Source organism: Podarcis raffonei, chromosome 4, assembly GCF_027172205.1.
Source record: "Podarcis raffonei isolate rPodRaf1 chromosome 4, rPodRaf1.pri, whole genome shotgun sequence".
Classification (NCBI taxonomy): domain Eukaryota; kingdom Metazoa; phylum Chordata; class Lepidosauria; order Squamata; family Lacertidae; genus Podarcis; species Podarcis raffonei.
Window position 1 is genome coordinate 76741759 of NC_070605.1, and position 22076 is coordinate 76763834.

Below are 22076 nucleotides of genomic sequence, written 5' to 3' on the forward strand. Positions count from 1 at the left end.
TAGCCAGATCACAAAAGTTTCCCTACCTGGTTGTCTGGATGATGATGATTTAAATTTCTGTACAGCCCCCCATCCGAGGATCACAGGGCTGTTTACAATTTAAAAACACAAGAGTGTGTATCATAGTAACATACTATCCCTTCCCGCCCCCCAAAAAATCTTGTTCACTGCAGGCATCCAAATGAATGGGGGTTTGCAAATAAAGGTTTTCCAGATTGGCAAGGTTTCCATGTTTAAACGTATCGTAGTACTGTACTTCTGTTAAAATAATCCTTGTGTGAAATTATTTTAGTATTGCTGTGGGATGCGGGTGGTGCTGTGGTCTAAACCACTGAGCCAGGCTTGCCGATCGGAAGGTCGGCAGTTCGAATCTCCACGACGGGGTGAGCTCCTGTTGCTCAGTCCCAGCTCCTGCCAATCTTGCAGTTTGAAAGCATGCCAGTGCAAGTAGATAAATAGGTACTGCTGTGGCGGGAAGGTAAACAGTGTTTCCATGCGCTCTGGCTTCTGTCACGGTGTCCCGTTGCACCAGAAGCGGTTTAGTCATGCTGGCCACATGTCCCAGAAAGCTGCCTGTGAACAAACGCTGGCTCCCTCGGCCTGAAAGTGAGATGAGCGCCACAACCCCATAGTCGCCTTTGACTGGACTTAACTGTCCTGGGGTCCTTTACCTTTACCTTTTTTTATTACTGTGGATACTGAAGAATCAGAATAGAAACAGAAAGGGCACATAAGGATGTAATCGAAATGTCTCCTTTACCAAACAGATCCACTCTAAACCTCAGCAATGGGGAAACAGAGTCCGTGAAAACTATGATTGTGCACGACGACGTGGAGAGTGAACCTGCAATGACTCCTTCCAAGGAGGGCACTTTAATCGTCCGACAGGTATGCATTCTTTCAAGTGTATTTTTCCCTCTCCCTCCTCCCACCCTCATTAACTCACTCATTCTTTCATACTCTCTTCCTACATAATATCAGTTGCAGGACATACAGACACAGTTAATAGCCTCTTGTTGAACCATCAGACATTTCAGGCCTGCAAAGGGAGTAATAGTTTCCACACAATGTTTATGCTTACATGCATTGTAGAGACACAGCACTGTGCTGAGTTTATCTTAGTCTTGGACCAACACAAAGGTTAAAGAGGCCACTGGAATGAATCTCTGATGTGATTCTCAACCTTTAAAAGGTGTTTTAAAAAAACAAACAACTAATTGTGGGAGAGCCAGATGCAGCAGAAGAAGAGATCACCTAGTTTGCTTTAAATCAGTTACAAATGCACCATGTGGCCCTCTAAGGAGTTCAGAACAGCTTACATACATTTTCCAAGAGGTTTCCTACCCAGACAGCTTATGAAGCCAGACCTTCTTATCTTTAGCAACAGAACTATCAGGTCACATGGTCTTTCTGTCTCGAAATGTTATGCACAAAATAGTCAAGGCATTGCTTCCCTTGTCCTGAACTTGCAGGTCTGTTTAGTGTGGTAGTTTGTACAATATGAACCTCACTCATTACTGAGTTTTTCAGTTCTGCAGCCGAACATCCCTATCATAATAGACCCCCTAGGATGTATTAAAATGTCATGCATATTGTTCAAATAAATAAATTAGGACATTCACCAGATGTTTCAAGCACTTTCATCTGATCGTGTCTTTAAAAAACCAGAGCTAAATAAATAAAAAAAGATGATAGTGAAAATAACCTTAGGGAACGTGCAGGTTGATGTGGTCTTGCGAATTTGGCCAACAGGAGCTTAATTTTGCTGGTGAATAAAGCTGGCTTTGCCAGGGAACCCAAACAATTCCTGTAGTGTGTGGCTGAATTCACCGCCACCAACCTTTCTAATGGAGGCATCAAGGCTTGGTTGATTTTATGCATTGGTTGAAGCATTGAAAGTAGACCAGCTTTCTAGGGACAGAGAGACCTTTACGCAGCACTTGAGCAAGACAAGTGTGCCTGTTTTTTCTGCAGAGTACAGTTGACACAAAGCGTGCCAGCCATCATGAGAGCAATGGCTTTGCCGGTCGCATTCACCTCTTGCCAGATCTCTTACAGCAAAGCCATTCCTCCTCCACTTCCTCCACCTCTTCCTCCCCATCCTCCAGCCAGCCGACACCCACCATGTCCCCACAGACACCCCAGGACAAGCTAACTACTAATGAGGTATGTCTTGCCCCCACAGCTGGCTGCTTTCATAGGGTTATTGCTTCATAGCTAGCTTTTCCCGAGGAGCTCCAGCTCAGCGTCCCTTCTCTGCTGCTGCTCTTCTTCTTCTTCCTGTCACTTAACCCCTCACTCCTCAAAAATAACACATTTCAGCTCTTTACGTACCAAAACCCCCTTAACTCTAGAGCAGTTTTACCCCAAACCTGCCAGTTGACTACTCTTGCTCCCCTCTCCTTTTTAATACAAGTCATTAATTGCATGGCTTTTGGATAAGCTAAACTGATTGCCCTCTTGGTATTTGTTTAAACGCTGTTTTGGGGAGGTCACACTTAGGGTAATCTGGCTTCTTCAGATGACAATACTACCTGGTTTAGCATACTACTAAGTAACTACGCATGTAGTGGGGTCCTTGCTTTGGGAAAAAGGAGTGCACTGTCTTAGAAAGGAAGCTTTCTCCAGCCTTACCACAAGAGGCTGCTTTTTTGAAATTTCTTGATGGGGAGAGGGAATGAAGCAGCCGGCTCTTCGATAGCTTGGTTTCTGTTTGTTTTATTGTTTTGGAATGTTGTGTGAAAAGATCCGTCTCGGTTTTTGACGGCACAGATCCGCTTTGAAAGGCATTTTTATAAAATTGGAGGCAGCTTTCCTATGACATACCGTATTTTTCACTCTATAAGACACTCCAGACCACAAGACGCACCTAGTTTTTGGAGGAGGAAAATATTCTGAATCTCAGAAGCCAGAACAGCAAGAGGGATCGCTGTGCAGTGAAAGCAGCCATCCCTCTTGCTGTTCTGGCTTCTGGGATAGCTGCACAGCCTGCATTCACTCCATAAGATACACACACATGTCCCCTTACTTTTTAGGAGGAAAAAAGTGAGTCTTATAGAGCAAAAAATATGGTAGCTACTCTTTCCATGTGAAGACGTGTCAATACACTTGGAAAGTGCCCTCTGGTGGTAGGGAAAAGAATATGTTGAGCTCTTCCATACAAATTTTTGTACACACGATAGGTACCTAAACACAAATACTTCCAACAGATTAGGGATGTGCAGGTTTTAAAGGGGTGGGGCACCATTTATTTTCAGAAGCTTTTACAAATGAACAGAACAAGGAAGGTAGGACTCGGAACCGAATCTCCACAAAACGCTCCTAAAGCAGCGAGGCTGTTCTGCCAGGGCTTTCAAATGTACAGATATGCACCCCAGAATCACACTCTTTAAAAAGGTTTCAGTCGGAAGCCAGTTATTTGCTGCACTGATTTGGATAGTCCCTGTGATGTTACCAGGGAGTCTGCCTTCAATCCCAAAGTTGTATGGGGGGAGGAGAGAGAGAACGTTAAGAAAGTGTGAAATTGAGACAGCGTGCATGAAAATTCATGAGATGCTTAAGAATGTTAATATAGTTTGCTTGAAGCAAAAGGGCAAGGAAATCAGATTCTAGCACTGGAAAACAGAAGCCACCTTACAAACCACAGCATATTTGAATGAAAAAACTCATTTTTTTAAAAAATAACAAAACTAAATTCATGGGGGCAGGGTCTTAATTGTTCCTGGGTTGTAGTGTTTTGGAATTTCACAAGTAATCCCATGTTAAAGCGGTAGCTTATCTTTCACAAGAAGCTCCTGCTTGAGGGCACAAGGGAGGAGATAACTTTTGCCCATTTCCTTTTCTTTACCTCCCCTTCTGTCCCAGAGGGACTTTAACCCTCTAGAGCAGATTTTCTGGAACACACAGGGAGACTGTGTGGAAAATGAGGGAGGGTCGTTGAATATCTCTTCCCCCACTTCTCCCTGTGGACATGTACAATGAATGGAGCTCTGTCTACTCTGTGCAAGTTTGGAATCAAACCCAGTGCATATTGCCGTAGGGTAGAAGTCAGTTGTTTGAATACTGTCAAGGCCCACTTCTTCCTTTGTTCTAAATACCATGTTTTTAAACAGCCGCAGTGTTTTTGGAGTGGAGAAATAGCGCTTGTAGAATTTGGTGGAAGCAGAATTCCTTTTAAAACCCTAGTTGCATAAAGTCCACTTTGAGGGACACAGTAAAGGCTCTCTGTCTTAAAGAGGTTTTCTAGGAGAGAGAACTGAGCCAACACTTCAGATGTATGAAAAAAAAGCCTAGTTAAACATCAACTCGCCCTCCCCCCCCCCCTTTTGTCTTTATACATCGCACCCTTTGTTTTTAACCCGCGTCATTCTGCCTTAAAGTGTAGTGTTGTCCCTGTGACACTTAACTCTCACAATCTGGCAAGGGATTTTTAAAGTCATCCCACTTCCACTTTTTAACAGTTTCATTGTTTCACTTTTCTCCTTTCGTTTGTGTTTTCCATGTTTATTGTGTTTTAACTTCAGGGTGCACCGGTGCCTGAATATTGCTTCGTGTCCCTGTCCACACCTCCCCTCCCAAATAAGTCCCCTTGTTCAATAAAGGTTCAGTATTTTTCTGTGAGATGATGGTGGAAGAAACTGCTGCAGCTTTCTGGCAAGAGGCTCAGTTTACAAGGGAGATTTGAGAGCGAAAGAATTGTCTTACAATTAACCGGATGCTAAAACGGCGTATCAAATGTAGAATTGAATGCCTGGTTCCTAATTCCTCAAATTTTGTTGCACTAGAGGAAACCATAGTTCACAGTTGGTCACTAGCTGAGGGTAGAAGACACAGCATTGCAACAACAAAAGCAAGGGAGTATTACAGTAGAAAGATGAAAAGCAGAATATGTTGGATGTGGAATAAAGAAATATTTACAGAATAGGAGCCTGACACGTTTCAGCAAGAGGAGACGTTCTTGTATGCTTGTTTTAGTGAACAGGCCTCATTACGTAAACGTCTAAATTAGGACTGTGAGTTGGACTGAACTTTCAAAGTAGCGCTTAGGAAAAATGTTTATTTAAAATGTTTATGCTACTCACGTGTAGGCAGCACTTGAGGAAGGGGGACGAGAAGGCTTCTAAAACAGTGCTGTCCAGTAGTGGCTGGAGTTATTTGTTTGGGTTTTTTGTGATCCTATTTGTTTATATTATAACTATTAATGACTCTGAAATTTACATTGCAGACTCAGTCCGCTAGTAACACACTGCAGAAACACAAATCTACCTCCTTTACACCTTTTATAGACCCTAGATTACTACAGATATCTCCATCTAGTGGAACAACTGTGACTTCTGTTGGTAAGTAATATAAACACCAATGAGTAAGGCTTATAGTAACTGTTAAAATGCTTAGAACAGTTCCCAATACAGTTGTACCTCAGAAGTCGAACGAAATCCATTCCGGAAGTCTGTTCAACTTCAAAATGTTCGGAAACCAAGGTGTAGCTTCCGATTGGCTGCAGGAAGCTCCTGCAGCCAATCGGAAGCCACGGAAGCAGCGTCGTACGTTCGGGTTCCAAAGAATGTTTGCAGACTGGAAAACTCACTTCCAGGTTTGTGGTGTTTGGGAGCCAAAATATTCGATTTGCAAGGTGTTCAACTTCTGAGGTACGGCTATGTATGTTTCACATTCTGTACCTAACAGCATTTTTCTTTAACTTGATGTGTATATCATGTATGAGCCGAAATGTATACTAAAAGATAACTGTTTTTTCTCTTTCTTCCTTCCATTTTTTTTGCAGTAGGATTCTCTAGTGAAGCAATGAGGTCAGAGGCAATAAGGCAAGATCCAACCAGGAAAGGATCAGTTGTTAATGTGAACCCTACAAATACACGGCCACAAAGCGACACGCCAGAAATCCGCAAATACAAGAAGAGATTCAATTCTGAGATCTTATGTGCTGCCTTATGGGGTATGCTTATGTTGGTCGCTAGTTCCTTCCATTTATATGAACATGTTGCAGATGAAGGATAAGGTCATAACAAAAAATCTATTGGAAATGTGGGACTAATGGTTGTCGAAAGTGTTTTCAGATTAGCTTGCTAGGTGCAGTATGTTTATCAGGCAAAAGGTTCAGAAGTATGCATGAAGTTTACTAAAAGTAAATTGATGAGTCAGTTTGCACAAGAGTAGACCTTCGTATGGGCGAACATTTCCATGAAAATTCCTGGAATGCAATTTCTGTGAGAGCACGGCAGGCATGGAAATGAAATCCACCCTGATCCAAACTCTTGATGGAAGGAAACACTGCTTTAACAGCATTTCTGGAATGTTGGTGTGTATTCCATGCCCTGTTGTCATAGTCATTCTTGTGTGAAAAGATTTGGCGTTTGCCCAGAGAACTGCAGATATCTACTGAACTGGCCAATCAAGGAACATTGTGTTCTGACTTGATATTATTTTACCCTAGGGGTGAATTTGTTAGTGGGTACAGAGAGTGGTCTGATGTTGTTGGACAGGAGTGGCCAAGGGAAGGTGTATCCATTAATAAATCGAAGAAGATTCCAGCAAATGGATGTACTTGAAGGTCTCAACGTCTTGGTGACAATATCGGGTAAATATAAATTCTCTTTTTGAAAAAAAACCATGTTGTGGTCTTTCTTTGAATAACAGAATGGTTCAAACCTCTACTTTATACGCTTTTATCTCTTTTTGCTAACTCTTTCTCCTTTTAAATTGCTGTTTCATCGATCAATAAATCTATCAAAGGTCCCTCCAGAGAACATGCTACTTTTAATATTGGATATGGAGAACTAGTGGCTGTGCAGATGCGGCTGGAATAGAGTTCTCATCTATCCCAGACAACGTGGTCTGCAGTGAGGAATTATGGGAATTATAGTCCAACAGCATCTGGAGGGTTATATGTTCTCTATCCCTGATTAACCGAGGTGATAGCCAACTGATGTGTTAATCAAAGTTGTTGTTGGCGTCCATCTGTCTTGAGAGACAGTGGAGTGCACCTCCAGGGGTGAAGTCAAACCATTGTGTTAGCAGCACCAAAGTGACCTCCCCAGGGCGCAGGCCTGGGCAGTGTGTGGCAGTCCTGAGCTGCCCAGACAACACAAACCCTCTCACAGTCTCACTGATGCGGTCCAAGGAAAAGCAGAGCAATATGTTTGGCACTAGCTTGGCTGCAGGAGTAGCTGGGATGAAGTATACAAGGTGCCATCTGACTTGTCTTAGGGACTCCACCTTGGATTTGGGCAGGGTTAACTCCTTCACCTTTTCTTCTCTTTGAAGATATCCCACAAGACAGCAGAGGTTTAGAGTTTTCCTTCTCCCAGGTGGGCTACCTTCCCAAGTTGACGAGCCCCATCTGCCCTACTCTTTGCTCTACAGCAAACCGCCTTCTTGACCATTGGACCCACTATTGGTCTTGTCCACTCAATCCTCCGGAGCCTGTCTTTGCATGTAGGGGAAGTCCCTAACTCACCAAGGAATGGGGCCCATCAGCTACCCTCTCCTGGTTTAGCCAAACAGTTGAAACAGTTCCTGGGGTGTGACTGTTGTCTCATGCTGACAGCTTCTGGGAGCCGCTGGTGATTGCTGAATGCAGGTGGGGACAAACTGTCCCAGAAGGGACATGACATGTCCCTCACCTGAGATACTACCCCTCTCCTTGAAGTATGATCTACTGCAATTAATGAACATGCCTTAGTTAGGTCTATTGATTTCAGTGGGTCTGCTCTGAGCATATCTTATCTGAGTATATCTGAGTATACCCAAGAAATTAGTAGGACTACAAAAAGAACCTTTTAAAAAATGAGAAGCATCTCCCTATGGAATACCATTTTACCTCTTGTGTTTATTAATGAAAGAGTCTTTGTGACCTCCCACAAAACATAAGGACATTGAACGGGTGTTTCTGCTACTGCTGGGTTGGGACCCACTAATAGGGTACAGCCTGATCCAAGCTGGGTCGGAACAAGAGCATTACCACCATGCAAATATATAGTAAAAGATGGGTAAGAAATAGATTCCCAAATGCATGCTTGGGTTAAAGGTGGACCTGAAAAGGTTGATGATATACTTGGTTGAAGGTATGTCCCAGTCACTAAGGATCATGCAGTTAAAGGGTTAACATAACGTGCCTTAAAAGAGGAAACAATATTCAAGTAGGAAACTAGTGAATGTGGCAAGGAGCCTTGATCTCCAATGACGCAGTTAAAAACAAAGGATCACACACAAGTCTTAACCGCAGTATTTCGCCATCAGCAACATGTGAAGCTTAAAAACAAAAAAAACTACAGGTCTTTTCCCACATCATGTCTGTTACGATAAAACTATTCCAGTGATGCAGTTCAAACCCAAGTTCCCATGGATTCACATGTTGTAACTGAGTAAATACTACTATAGGAAATAAATAAAAAGTCTGAGGTAATATTGTGCAAATATTAACACAAATCTAAGCAAACATTTTGTTTGTTTAGGCAAGTCTAGCCAGAGATGCAGTCTTATTGGCATGTGTTGATTTTATCTGTATTTTGATAATGTGTTATTACGCCTAGCAATTTAAAATTTTTGATTTTGTTTGAATTTTATCATGAATATTTTGTATTGTTTGTATTGTAAACTATTTTTGTTATGGTTAAATAAATAAAAATGTGGCTTGAAAGATTGTACTGCTGGATTGTGAGTAAGAGATTGCATGTACCTTGTTTGTCCCTTGCTACAGTCACAGCATAACTGTTGTAAGCTTTAGGAGTTCACTGTTTTGACCTCTTGGCTTAGGTACTGGACTGGAGAATTCAAAAGGTCAAGTTTTGATGGGCAAATTGGGCATGGGCCAGAAGCAGACCTCTCTGTTGCTTCCTAATCCTCACCTTCCCTACTCCCCACAGCAATTTGGAATTCTGCATTTGGAATTCCCCATATCTGATAGCACCCACCCCCCATGGCTCTTTATAAAGCAAAATTTTGCACTTGCCTTCCAAATCAGGATTTGAAGCCTGCTTCAACCAGGAAGTAATGAGTTGGCTGTGAGCAAGACTCAGTTGTAATGCAGTGAATTGTAGCTTAGTAAACCATGACTTATTAAACTAGGAATGAGCGCTGGGACCACATACTCCCCCTTATTCCTCCCCTCATACCCCAACTGTGTCGCTTCAATCATGGCTTCTCTAAATCCCCAGTTTCCAGTTACATTCCAGTCACAGGAAACTGTGGTTTAATGCCAGCTTGGTAAACATGATATAAAAGCACAATTGAAGGGCTGAAGTTGATGCGAGAGTTGATGTAGAAGAGTATGTGAGCACAGAGCTTATTACTCATCCCTCAAACTACTATTTGGAGGACTGAAAAAGTTAAATTTGAACTGAGTCAACATGAAACATAGCCTGGCCCATCTTACTTTCTTTAGGTAGAGTTTTGATTTTTTTAAACATAACAGGCAGTAGCAATAGCTGGAAGAAAAGTTTGCCTTTGGTGAGCTTAAATGGTTGGCATAATTTTTAAACAAGTGGATTTTATATATGATATGTTTTTGTGGAGGCTTGTGTCCCAGCTCTGTACGTTATCGCCCATTCTTACCATACTTTTCTAGGTAAGAAAAACAAATTGAGAGTGTATTATCTGTCATGGTTAAGAAACAAAATTCTTCACAATGACCCTGAGGTGGAAAAGAAACAAGGCTGGACAACTGTAGGTGACTTGGAAGGCTGTGTACATTATAAAGTTGGTAAGTAACTCATCGTGCACATTTATGAAAGTCAGTGAAGATGGAATTATGTAATGGAAAGGTCTGGTTAGGGTAGGAAACTGTTGAAATGGATTGTGCTTAGTTTTTGGTCTTCTCCTGTAAACAAGTCACAAGGTCTAAAAGAGACAGCTGCCTCTTTTATTTATATATTCCAAGATGAATGTTGTAAGAATGCATTCTTACGTCGCTTTAATCTTCGCTGAGACAACATGTTAACAGGAAACATGTGTAAAACTGAGGATGATACACACATCTCTGCTCCCCTTGCCTTGAGAACAACACATTTCCCAACATGCTCTTAGATCTAGTGTAAAGGCAAATGTGTTTTGGTTCTGTAAATCCTTTCCCTGCCACTGTCCCAGTTCTGAACCTGGCAGAGGTTAACTGGTTCACAGGAGCCACGTGAGGTAATTTTTGGGAGGCAGATTTTCAGAGAAATGCCCACGGGCCTCTTATCCTGTAGAGGGATAGGCAAACAAACACACACACACCAGAAAGCCTGTGTTTCTGCTCCTGGTTTCAAGAAATCTTGCAAAGGAAAGAGCCCCTGCAATTTTTGGATCTGGTTTTAGTTTTAACTTGAAACCGTTATTTTGACTGATCCCACTATCGCCCCCTTCCCTCCCTTTGTGTAATTTGTCGTCCCCCTCCTTCCATTGAGAGTTCTGATTGTTGCCAAATAGCAAGGATTATTTGAACCAGCCTTTTCTCCTCATATGCTTAAAAAAAAGCCAACCCAACCCTTTAGGAGTCAATAAATGTCACATCCAGAGGGGTCAGAAGACTACTGTGGCTTTTGACAACTTTAACAGTAAACTTTCAGAAAAAGAAATATCTGCACTTAAAAATGTATAGGAATGGTGATCCTTTTTGGTGCTGAACTTCATTATATAATTTATAAAAATTATATACAACTCTGTAATGAGAATGATTTAATTCCCTGAAAAAGATGATATACGAGTTAAATGTAATATTACTAAGGCTGGCACCCCATTGAAGGTACCAGCTGCTCAGTTGATAATATTTGCATAAACTTGCATATACACAAAATAGCTTTAATGGGAATTTTTTTACGGTGCATATATGTGTTGCAGCAGTTAATGGCTAGGTTTCCTCACTTCTATTTTTCTGGTGAATTTCCCCTGGAAAAAAGCCCTGGGTTTCCTCTTTGTGACAGGGGAGAATGTTTTTCTTTCTAAAATTACACCTTCCACCTGCAATTTTAATAAGTCCATTTTTAAAAATAATCAGGTTTTTAAGAAGACGGGCTGCACAATTGGAAGCACCCCTTGAATCAATCAAAATTGTTTTAAGTGATTTAGAGTCCCTGTCAGGGAGAAAGGTGAGATGTAAATAAAATACTAATTTGTCAGTCTATCAGACAAAACACGACAGTGCTAAATATTAGTTTTATCATTCATGGCTTTCATAATCCCTTGGATTAATAAGGATATAGCTCCTCCAAAGTGTTATAGCCATTTGGATAATCTTTTGATTGTTGTAGGAATTAATACATTCAAACACTGGCAATGTGAACTTAAGGGATTTTATTCTACACAAGTAGGATGCCTTATTTTAAGAAAATAAAATACAAAATTCTCCCCAAAGCACACTTTTCTGAGATATAGCATCAGCTCATATATTTTTTGGAGAAGACCATGAGCTAACTCAGTTATGAGTGCATATTACATATGACAATATGCATTATTGTTTTTAAATTGGTAGTTCTATAGCAGTTATAAGACAATAATATGACACACCCCCGATTATAATTTAAAAATCGTGTTCTCTGTCCTTTTTAATTTCAGTGAAGTATGAAAGAATCAAATTCTTAGTAATTGCTTTGAAGAGTTCAGTAGAAGTCTATGCTTGGGCACCAAAACCATACCACAAATTTATGGCATTTAAGGTAAGGGTTCAGATTGGTAAGTGTGGAACGTAGATAGCTGGTTAATACAGGTGCATTCCCCAGCCCTACCTGACAATACAAAGGTTGAACCTGAGACCTTTTGCTTGCCAAACAGACGCTCTACCACTGAGCTGTGCATTTGTTCAAACTTGAATGTTGTCTGATGAAGGAGAATTAAACAGTTAGTATTCCATAGGATCAAAAACCAGGAGACCATGAAGACCAGATCTGTCATAGCAGGAACTACTGTAGTAGAATTGAGAGTCCCTTTCCTTCTTGGGAGGTGGTTCTCCCCAGTTTATATGTTCCTGCCCTTTCATTTTTAAATTGGGAAATGAGAGAACAGACTGAAACCAATTGGCTCATCACCATTTCCTCCACAGTTGATCAACTTATACGGGAGATTGATATGGCATATTTTGAATTAAAGCATTTATTCTAAGAATAAATTATATTTTGAATATTGAGGGGGAAATGTAATCCTGGTGTTTCGCTTTGGTTTTTAAAGGGGAAAACTTAGCTGATCCTGTAGAGAACCACTTAGTGCTGATTCATTAAAGGAGCCAAAGAAATGGCAAAAACATAGTTCCTCCGTACAGCATCTTTTTTTTTTTTAAACATGAAAACGAGTACCTTAATGGAAGAAGAAACCTCACACAGGAGAGAGGAGGGGGATGGAGGCATGCATACATTTCTAAAGGAAACATATTTTAATGGAGTGTGCTAAGTGAATTCTTTTTTTATATTTTTATTGCTCGCACTGCAGTCATTTGGAGATCTGGTACATAAGCCATTATTAGTGGATCTTACTGTGGAAGAAGGTCAGAGGCTGAAGGTGATCTATGGCTCCTGTGCTGGATTTCATGCTGTGGATGTAGACTCTGGATCAGTGTATGATATTTATCTCCCAACCCATGTAAGAATCCAGATTTCTCGTTCCGCGGTATTCCATAACCCATTCTGCATTACAAAAAGAGTGAGATGCATGTTCCTTATTCATATGTGAGGGGGAGTTGTTTCTATGTTCCAGGAATAAGTTTCCATTGAGTGAGTGAGCTCTCTTTCTCTCAGATGTTGGGTACTTAATAACTTCATTGGTGCTGAGGGTAAGAACTGTTCCGACAGTGGAAGGAGCGTCTCCATCCCCATCGTTCAGCCTGGACACTGAGATCCAGCGCCGAGGGCCTTCTGGCAGTTCCCTCCCTGCGAGATGTGAGGTTACAGGGAACCAGGCAGAGGGCCTTCTTGGTGATGGCACCCACCCTGTGGAATGCTTTCCCATCAGATGTCAAGGAAATAAACCACCACCTGACTTTTAGAAGACATCTGAAGGCAGCCCTGTTTAGGGAAGCTTTTAATGTTTAATGCTGTATTATGTTTTTAATATTCGGCTGGGAGCCGCTCAGAGTGACTGGGGAGGCCCAGCCAGATGGGTGGGGTATGAGCAATAAATCATACTAATATCTATCTATCTATCTATCATCTATCTATCTATCTATCATCTATCTATCTATCTATCTATCTATCTATCTATCTATCTATCATCTATCATCTATCATCTATCTATCTATCTATCTATCTATCTATCTATCTATCTATCTATCTATCTTATCTATCTATCCATCCATCCATTCTACTACTACTACTACTACTATGGCTACTAGAGTGGAACAGACTCCCTCAAGAACTTTTGGTCTCTCCTTCATTTGAGGTTTTTAAGCAGAGGTTGTGTCTGCTTTAATCTAAGAGGTTGGGGGGCACTCAATCTGTCATGGATGCTTTAGTGAGGATCCTGCCTGGTACAAGCGTTGGGGACCGGATGACCCCCAAGTTCCAACTCCTTCCAGTTCCTCAAAGTGCAGGTGACACCCAGTTCTTCCTGTTGTTCTTGCAGATCCAGAGTAGTATCCAACCCCATGCAATCATCATTTTGCCAAACACGGATGGGATGGAGCTGCTTGTTTGCTATGAAGATGAAGGAGTTTATGTTAATACATATGGAAGGATCACCAAAGATGTGGTTCTGCAGTGGGGAGAAATGCCAACATCAGTGGGTATGTATGCCAAGATCCCCAGCTTGCTTGTACTGTTAGGGAAATGATGTGGCCCAACGGAGAGTTGGGTTTCTTTTGTTTTGTTGTTATCATCTTGGAATTCAGTCATTCATTTGTTAAACAGATCTGTACAGCGGTAAAGTACCTTTTTACTTGTATGTTGTGGAGGCTCATTATAGATCAGTCTTTGCCACCTTGGTGCCCTCCAAATGTTTGAGGCTGTAGCCAGTAGCTTTATTGAGCATTTATATTCCAGAATAATTACCATAGTAATTCTTAGGACATATATAGTGCTCTTTCTAAGGGTTCAGATGCTCTACTTTTAACGTGCCATGTACTTCTCAGAAGCCTTTCTGACTCCTCTTGTTTGGTAGACCAATATTACTATCCTCCCGTTGTGGTTGGGCTAGGAGAGCAGCTTGTTTAAAGTCACGTAGTGAGTTTATGGCTGAGCTAAAATTATATTACTTGTAATTACAAGTTGCTCCCTTACAGATGGGGCTTGAGACGAGCCGCTTTGAAACACAGACCGCAATCCAGAGATCCTTGTTACATTTTCACATGGGTTTGTGTCTGTAGCGATGTTCTTTATGTCTTCCCGAAATTGAGAAAGCTTAAAAATCCCATTTTTTTGCTAAATCACAGAAGAATAAGAATCCTTTGTCTGTGCATTCCCCACAGAAATACTGGTATATTTTGAGTCACATAATGCAGTCCCTGCATCCAGTTATGGCTACCTAATCTTAAAGACTTCAGAGAGACAAAACAAATTCTGCCATAAATGTTTCCGTAGTATTTCAGGAAGGCAAACTGTCTCCATATGACACAGCCTGCCTGGGGCTCTGTTAGCAGTCCATAACAAGAAGCTGTTAATCCAAATAAAAGTTTTTAATAGTCTCGATGATTTGGAAGCTTTATGAATTATTATGTTATCTTTAATGTATTTGGCTGAGGACAGAAACTCGTAAACTGCAATCCTATGCCCACTTACCTGGGAGTAAAATCCATTAAATACGTAGGATGGTGCTGTTGGTATTTGAAAATTAAACTTTCAAAGATATCTGTTCTCTTGGGAAGGAAGTATAGTGCAATCAGCTAAAAGCTTGCTTACAGAAGCCAAGTTTTCATCTAGCTGTCTAGCCATCTAGTTACGGCAACAAGGATGGAAACATATCAATGTTGTTTATGGGTTTTACATGAATTGATTACTTTGGGTGAAATATTATCAATTCAACAAGCTGCAATTAAAAGTTGGAATGCATAATATAACCACTTTGCTTTGTGTTGCTGTGTATCATGAGGATGATTAATCGTGGCTTTTTGTTTTGATTGTAAAGCGTATATTCGATCCAATCAGATCATGGGCTGGGGAGAAAAAGCTATTGAGATACGATCGGTGGAAACAGGACACTTGGATGGTGTATTTATGCACAAGAGGGCACAAAGACTGAAGTTTCTATGTGAACGCAATGACAAGGTAAGAGATCTATTTCTCCCTCCTTTACATTAGTTCCCCTCTGCTCCCCGTTTCAAAATAATTGTGGAGAAGAGAGAGGATGAACGCTGGTGATCAGTCCAAAATGTGTTCCACCCAATTCCACAATCCTCTGACTAGGGTTGGGAGGAAAGGAATGGATATATGGATCAGATATGGAAAGCCATGGATGCACACAATGACTCTCTTGGGCTCTTCGTTGGCAGGGAAGCAGAAAAGAATTCCTACAGCCTTGTACTCCCCAGATGTTGATAGACTGCAGCTCCCACCATGTTGGCTGCGGCTGACAGGAGTTTGAGTTAAACAACATCTGGAGGCAGCAGGGCGAAATATTTAAAAGTACAGGAGAGGCCTTTCCACGTGGCTTTCCTTCTGCACTTTGGTGTTCCACTGAGCTTTGAGAGCATAGCCACTGATGCCCAATGACTTCATTCCTGCTGCCTTAAAAGTGTCCCCCTAGTACTATTTCTTCTCTTCTTTCTAGTTTTTGTTTTAAAACATGGGTAGGCATCAGTTGCCTTTTGTTTTAAAACATGGGTAGGCTCAGTTGCCTTCTAAATCCGGCCCACGGACGGTCTGGGAATCAGTGTATTTTTACATGAGTAGAATGTGTGCTTTTGTTTAAAATGCATCTCTGGGTTATTTGTGGGGCCTGCCTGGTGTTTTTACATGAGTAGAATGTGTGCTTTTATTTAAAATGCATCTCTGGGTTATTTGTGGGGCATAGGAATTCGTTCATCTCCCCCCCCAAAAAAAAAATAGTCCGGCCCCCCCACAAGGTCTGAGGGACAGTGGACTGAAAAAGTTTGCTGACCCCTGTTTTAAAACCACCTGAGTCCCATTTTGTTTTCTCTCGTGTCTCTTGCTTTACAGGTTTTCTTTGCATCTGTACGGTCCGGAGGAAGCAGCCAAGTTTATTTCATGACCTTAGGCAGGACTTCTCTTCTGAGCTGGTAGAAGCTATTGTAGTTTGACAAGGGATTGCTGTCATCTGGAGTCTTCATAACTTGGAACCATTTGCAACTGGAGAACAGGCCTGACGTGATGTAGGGCCACATGCCACTGCGTGTGGAGGCATCACCGATGTTGGGTTCTTTTTGTTTTAAAATTGAGGCTGCGGTACGCAGCTGGTGCTGTAAAGATATTGCCATTGGGTGCTATCTGTTTTGGGATCCCACTAGAGGAAAAATCAGGTCTCCCTCTCCTTTTCCTCCTTCCCCTCCTGCAGATTGCCTAGTGAGAAAGAAAGAGACGGATCAGAAGCAAGTTTTTTGAAAGGAGGCAGACATGAGAAGGTAGCTGGAGGGTGTTGTAGGCGGAGTCAGTGTTGCTTAAGCAGAGAGCAAATCTAATATAGTAATATTAACAATGTATTTAAATGACATTTTTTTTCTTTTTTCTTTTGTAATGTGACAATATGTGGGCAAAGAGGAAGATGCAGGTTTTAAAATTAATATTTATAAAATGTGAAAGGCACAGTGGTTTAGGGGGAGATAGGGTGACTTTTTTTTAAGTTTTGGCTTGGCCAAGAGTTCAGTCATTTTTTTTTCTATGTACCGAGTTTTGCCTAAAAACCACACGTGGATGATTTTTTAAAATAAATAAATAGAATTGTTCATTTTTCTATAACGACTCTTCATTAGGCTAGAACTTGGTAAATGTCAGTGTTAGCACTGCCTCAGTTAAAGGTTTAATTTTTGTTTAAACCTGAAATGTGCAACAACTTTTACTACCAGTCTGCGCATGTAGCCTTTGGGGAAAGAAAATTCCAAACATGTTTATTTTTGTGCCTACCTCATGGTTTCTAATGCATGCAGTAAAAGAGGTGGTTTAGGTTTCTACTTTTTTTTTTTTAGGAGAACAAATATTAATGTCCAATTATTGATAATACCAAAACTAGCAGGTTAAAGGTTTGACTGTTAATTTTGTATTGGGTTTCAGCAGAAGAGACAAGCAGTTATTTGAGATGGTTGATAGATTCGTAGCAGTGACACAGCAACCTAAGCAGTCCATTTCTTAAATTTTGAAAGCGAGCTTTTCACTTTATTTTTTACCGATTTTATCATGAATAGAAGTTTTAAGGAATTCAGCCGAAAATTCAGAAGGTTTTACTCCTAACATGTGGGGTTTGGTAACAGGCAAGTAACAATAGCTAGGCTAGTTCTATAACTTGTTAAATGTTGTAGGAAACTTTTGGGGAAGTGACGTTTTCCTTTTCTAAGAATGCAATGCACTAAAACTATTTTAAGAATGTAGTTAATACCGCTTATTCATTTTTCTTTTTTAAAACAGCATATACTTGTGTTTTAATGTAACATCCAACTCTTGGCTCTTTCCCTCATTTGCCCCACTTTTTTAAAGGGAAAAAACCCCCTCAGTTTTGTTTTATCAGTAAGTTTTTGGCCTTCGTAATAAATGTCTCAAGACTAATAATTTGTTTAAAGGCTACATGTGTTTATTACTTGAGAAAACTTGAGTGTGTATTATCTGTTGGTGATGTAATAATGCACAGTGTCATTATTCGATCGTTATGGGGTTGGTTTTCTTTTTTAAGGGTTTTTTTTAAAAAAACACTCTTTTGGGGTACTTTTGTTTACAGCTGCCTTAAGTTCACTGTTCAGCCAGTGAACTGGAGTCCAGTGTTTCATGGGCTATGTCTTCTGCTGTGGTTACCTTTATTCATGGCATGGCAGGTGTAGATTTAAATGTGATTCTTTGATCGAGACGCTTCAATAGTTCAAATGAGATTTGTCACACAACTTGCTTTGTGTTGAACAGTACCAGTTGGGTGAACCAATAAGCCTTTCTTTTGGAATCAGACTGCTGTTCCTTTCTTTGACCAACTTATTTTTATTTAGTAAGGGCTTTCTTTGCAAGATCAGGAAGGTCCCCCTCTCCCCAGAAAGGAGTAAATAACAGAAAACACACAGATAATTATTGGCAGAAAAACCTTTTGAAGTCTCTCCTATTTGAGGGGGCGGGGAATGGTTTGGGTTTTGCATAGCACTGAACATCAGAGCTAATTCTAGACGTGGCTTTCAGTTCTCACTGTACCTGTTGGGAAACAGGTGAAAGTAGCAGCTTTGCTTTGAACAGCAAGGAATTAATGGGACTCAGAAGACCAATGCAGACAGAGGCAATAGGTGTATCTCTCACATGGCACGGTAGCATATTCTCCTGATCGACCAGACGCCCCAAAGGAAAATATTTAAAAGGCACGGTGTGGTTAAAAACTGATTTAATTCTTGACCTCTCTTCTCATGCCACCTTGCTATCTATCTATATTTTAAAGAAGACTACTGTTAAATGTAGGAATGTTGTAATATGGAGGAATTCTCCCTGGTCAATATGCTGATGAAATTCTGTACAACAAAATAGGAGGGTAGGGCGTAGGGTGGGGAGCATGACTTGTTCAGTGGGGCAGCCATCTCGCTGCCCCCAAACCCCACACAAATGCCAGGGTGGCTGACTTGACAAGTCAAATCAGTATTACGAAACCACTACATGAAAAAATGTTGAAATCCATTTTTAAAGCAGTGCTGTTGGTGAAGCATAAAAATACTCCTAGTTTAGTTTTAAGCTTTAAGTAATAACTTTCTATATCTTAAGTCAAAGTAATTCTAACTGTATGACTGCAGTGGCTTTATTTTTTATTGTATGCACATGTTATGTTGGAGAAAATGTTTACAAAAATGGTTTTGTTACACTAATGTGCATCACATATTTATGGTTTATTTCGAAGTGATTTTGTGGGGTTTAGGTTTTCATAGTAGTAGCAGTACACACTTTTGTGATTTTTTTTAAAAAAATAACCCCAAACTCTGCCAACTATAAAGATGCTTAAACAATAATAAAAATGACAAAATTACTAATTGTAGAGCTGCAAAGCAGACTGGTGGCAATGAAACACTCAGCCTTTTTGCAGTGCTGTCTAATTTGTCTTTTGTGTATTATAAAATACTGTCCCCCTCTCCCCATTTTTCCTTAAATAAAGAAGAAAAATGACACCTAGTTGTGTATGTGGAAGTATTTTGAGTGACTTTCTTTTTTCTTTGGAAGGGGGGGGAAGTGTATGCTCTTCTAAATCACAGTGAAAGAAACAACAGTCTCTTGGCAGCACATGGGTGAAATTGTATTCTGTAAATCTTATACTTCATAAAACTCACACGCTATGTAGATAGACACAGACACAACAGGGTGTGCAGCTTTGCTGAATCAATTTAGAATGGCACAGCTGGATTAAATGGGCCAGCAATGTCTTTCAAGGCCCAACTCCAAAGTTTTCAATAGAGATGATGCAAATATACTAGCAAGGTGTTTTCACACAACCTGCTGCTGTTACTACTGTGATTAACTTGTGCTCTTCTGTTCAGTATGGAACAAGAAGATGGAACTGTTTTGTGTGCAAAAGGCATGTGATCTGTATTTCATAAGTAAAACTACTTGGGGTACAAAAAGATTCGTAAATAATGTCCCGGAATCTCAAGTCGGAATAAACAGTGCCAACTGGGAAATAACCATAAATCTACTTCACACATTGGATCTCAGGTTGGGTGCTTGTTTTGCAAACTAGAACTTCAAATGTCATTGTCAAGAAAATGAGAAGAGTGTGTACTTTCTGTGTGTGTGCACGCATTCACACACGCAAAAGAGTAACAAAGTATTTAAAGTCTAAATGCATTTGGAATAGTTCTGACATCACAAGGAAGAACTGAGAAGGGTGTGCCATGAGGAGAGCCTTGCCCCTTAATTCGTCCTATTTTTCTAGGCGGGGGGAAAGGTGCCGGAACTCACCATGTTCTGGTATAATGGCAATGGAGCCTACTGAGTTCCGGCTGAATCCAAATGGAATTCCCTGCCCCAGACACACACTGGCTTTAAAACTTCACAAGAAACAGCTGAATATTTCACCTGCCTTACCAATCCTAAAAGCCTTTAAACGGCTGGAGAGGGAGAGAGAGAGAGAATGTGTATAGCTTGAGTGGCAATTCAGTCTGGGCCCAAGGATTCTGTGGAAGATGCTTGCATTTGTCATGACCCTGGGATCATATTCCTATTCTTCAGGTGGTGAGATCAAGGACTCTGACGGGGAACCGCACACGCAGCCAAGCCCAGAAACACGTTAGCAAGAAGATCTCATGTTTCCATTGTACCCCCAGCCCAACAACGTCATCTTCACATCTAGCTTGAGAGGACTTCCATCAGAAGTCCTGGTACAGAGTTTCCCCCTGTTTCAACAGAGTAAATGACTGCTAGCCCTCTTCAGACTTGAAAAGACACATTTCAGAGAAGATGGGTATTAAAACTGGGACAGAACTCAACCTAAGATAGTTGGTTGCTGAAGCAACATCAGAGCCATGCTATCTTCTAAGATTCTGTCTGGGCCCTGAACAAGGCCTCACCTCTTCCACATAAAACAGTATCATAGCCTTAGAAGAAGAAGAAGAGTTTGGATTTGATATCCCGCCTTTCACTCCCTTTAAGGAGTCTCAAAGCGGCTAACATTCTCCTTTCCCTTCCTCCCCCACAACAAACACTCTGTGAGGTGAGTGGGGCTGAGAGACTTCAAAGAAGTGTGACTGGCCCAAGGTCACCCAGCAGCTGCATGTGGAGGAGTGGAGACGCGAACCCGGTTCCCCAGATTACGAGACTACCGCTCTTAACCACTACACCACGCTGGCTCTCTTAAAATTCTATGTGGCTGTGTAATTTTTCAGGGACCCTTGTCAAGGGCTTAATGGACTTGACAGTAAAGTATTGTGCTCTTAAGAAAAGCAGAATACAGTTAGCTGTATATATTGTGCATTTTTTTATTGCATAATTCTGGATTTCCTGATTGTGGGCACTACCGAAAACTCAGTCCCAACCGCAAAATCTTATTCAGCCACCTCTCGTTTATGAGACTTCAGCAGATGTTGCACACATACTTTCAAGCATATCTTAGCAGTCCTAAGGCTTCTTTTTTTGTTCTTTTTTAAAAAATCAAAGCTAAACTTGAGTGATGTTCAATCTGCCATCATTCTCGCATCTCCTGTGCTTATGTGGAGCTGTGTACATACAGATCTACTCTTGAACATATGTAAATTCAACGTTTACTGTTTTTGAAATTTAAGATTCTTGTTAGATCTGCCCATTCTCTTACGCATTGTCAAAACAAAACTGGTTTGCACAAATCCTGTTTCCTCAACAGGAGCTTTGACTAGGGGTTAGACTTGATGAACTTTGGAGGCCTTGAAGTTTTGTAAGCTGACAGTCTGTAAATCTTTTAGCCTTAGGTAAAGGTAAAGGGACCCCTGACCATTAGGTCCAGTCGTGGCCGACTCTGGGGTTGGAGCACTCATCTCGCTTTATTGGCCGAGGGAGCCGGCGTACAGCTTCCGGGTCATGTGGCCAGCATGACTAAGCCGCTTCTGGCGAACCAGAGCAGTGCACGGAAACGCCTTTTACCTTCCCGCCGGAGCGGTACCTATTTATCTCCTTGCACTTTGACGTGCTTTCGAACTGCTAGGTTGGCAGGAGCAGGGACTGAGCAACGGGAGCTCACCCCGTTGCGGGGATTCGAACCGCCGACCTTCTGATTGGCAAGCCCTAGGCTCTGTCGTTTAACCCACAGCGCCACCCACATCCAATGCAAGTAAAAATCCAGACACTGTGGATGATGATGTCCTGGAGGTAGGAAAATGACTGAAATATTGGGTAAAAGTGTCGTTTCCTAATCCAGCAAACCACTTAGACATGTTGTTCCATTACAACACGGTACAGTTTTGAAATGCTTACTTAAAATGAACTGTTGGGAGGACATGTTCTGCATGAGAAAGTAACTTTCTGTTCCACATGCTGCTCTCAGAATTCCCAGCACGTGCTGCAGCTACTCCATCT

At 41.2% G+C, this 22076-nt stretch overlaps 1 protein-coding gene across 4 annotated transcripts in view; it reads left to right on the forward strand.

Annotated features, from left to right (window-relative positions):
• Window positions 1-19204, forward strand: part of MAP4K4 (mitogen-activated protein kinase kinase kinase kinase 4) — a 133476-nt gene extending 114272 nt beyond the window's left edge. For 2 of the 4 annotated variants that reach the window (XM_053384221.1, XM_053384223.1), the window contains 11 exons: window positions 768-888; window positions 1975-2166; window positions 5225-5339; window positions 5783-5953; window positions 6452-6595; window positions 9584-9718; window positions 11548-11648; window positions 12415-12564; window positions 13543-13702; window positions 15040-15179; window positions 16071-19204. In XM_053384221.1, the coding sequence (XP_053240196.1) occupies window positions 768-888; window positions 1975-2166; window positions 5225-5339; window positions 5783-5953; window positions 6452-6595; window positions 9584-9718; window positions 11548-11648; window positions 12415-12564; window positions 13543-13702; window positions 15040-15179; window positions 16071-16154 (1513 nt within the window). In that variant the 3' untranslated portion in view covers window positions 16155-19204. The remainder of the gene's footprint in view (window positions 1-767; window positions 889-1974; window positions 2167-5224; window positions 5340-5782; window positions 5954-6451; window positions 6596-9583; window positions 9719-11547; window positions 11649-12414; window positions 12565-13542; window positions 13703-15039; window positions 15180-16070) is intronic. The other 2 variants (XM_053384222.1, XM_053384224.1) reach the window with 1 other exon arrangement.
• Window positions 19205-22076: the final 2872 nt, after the last annotated feature.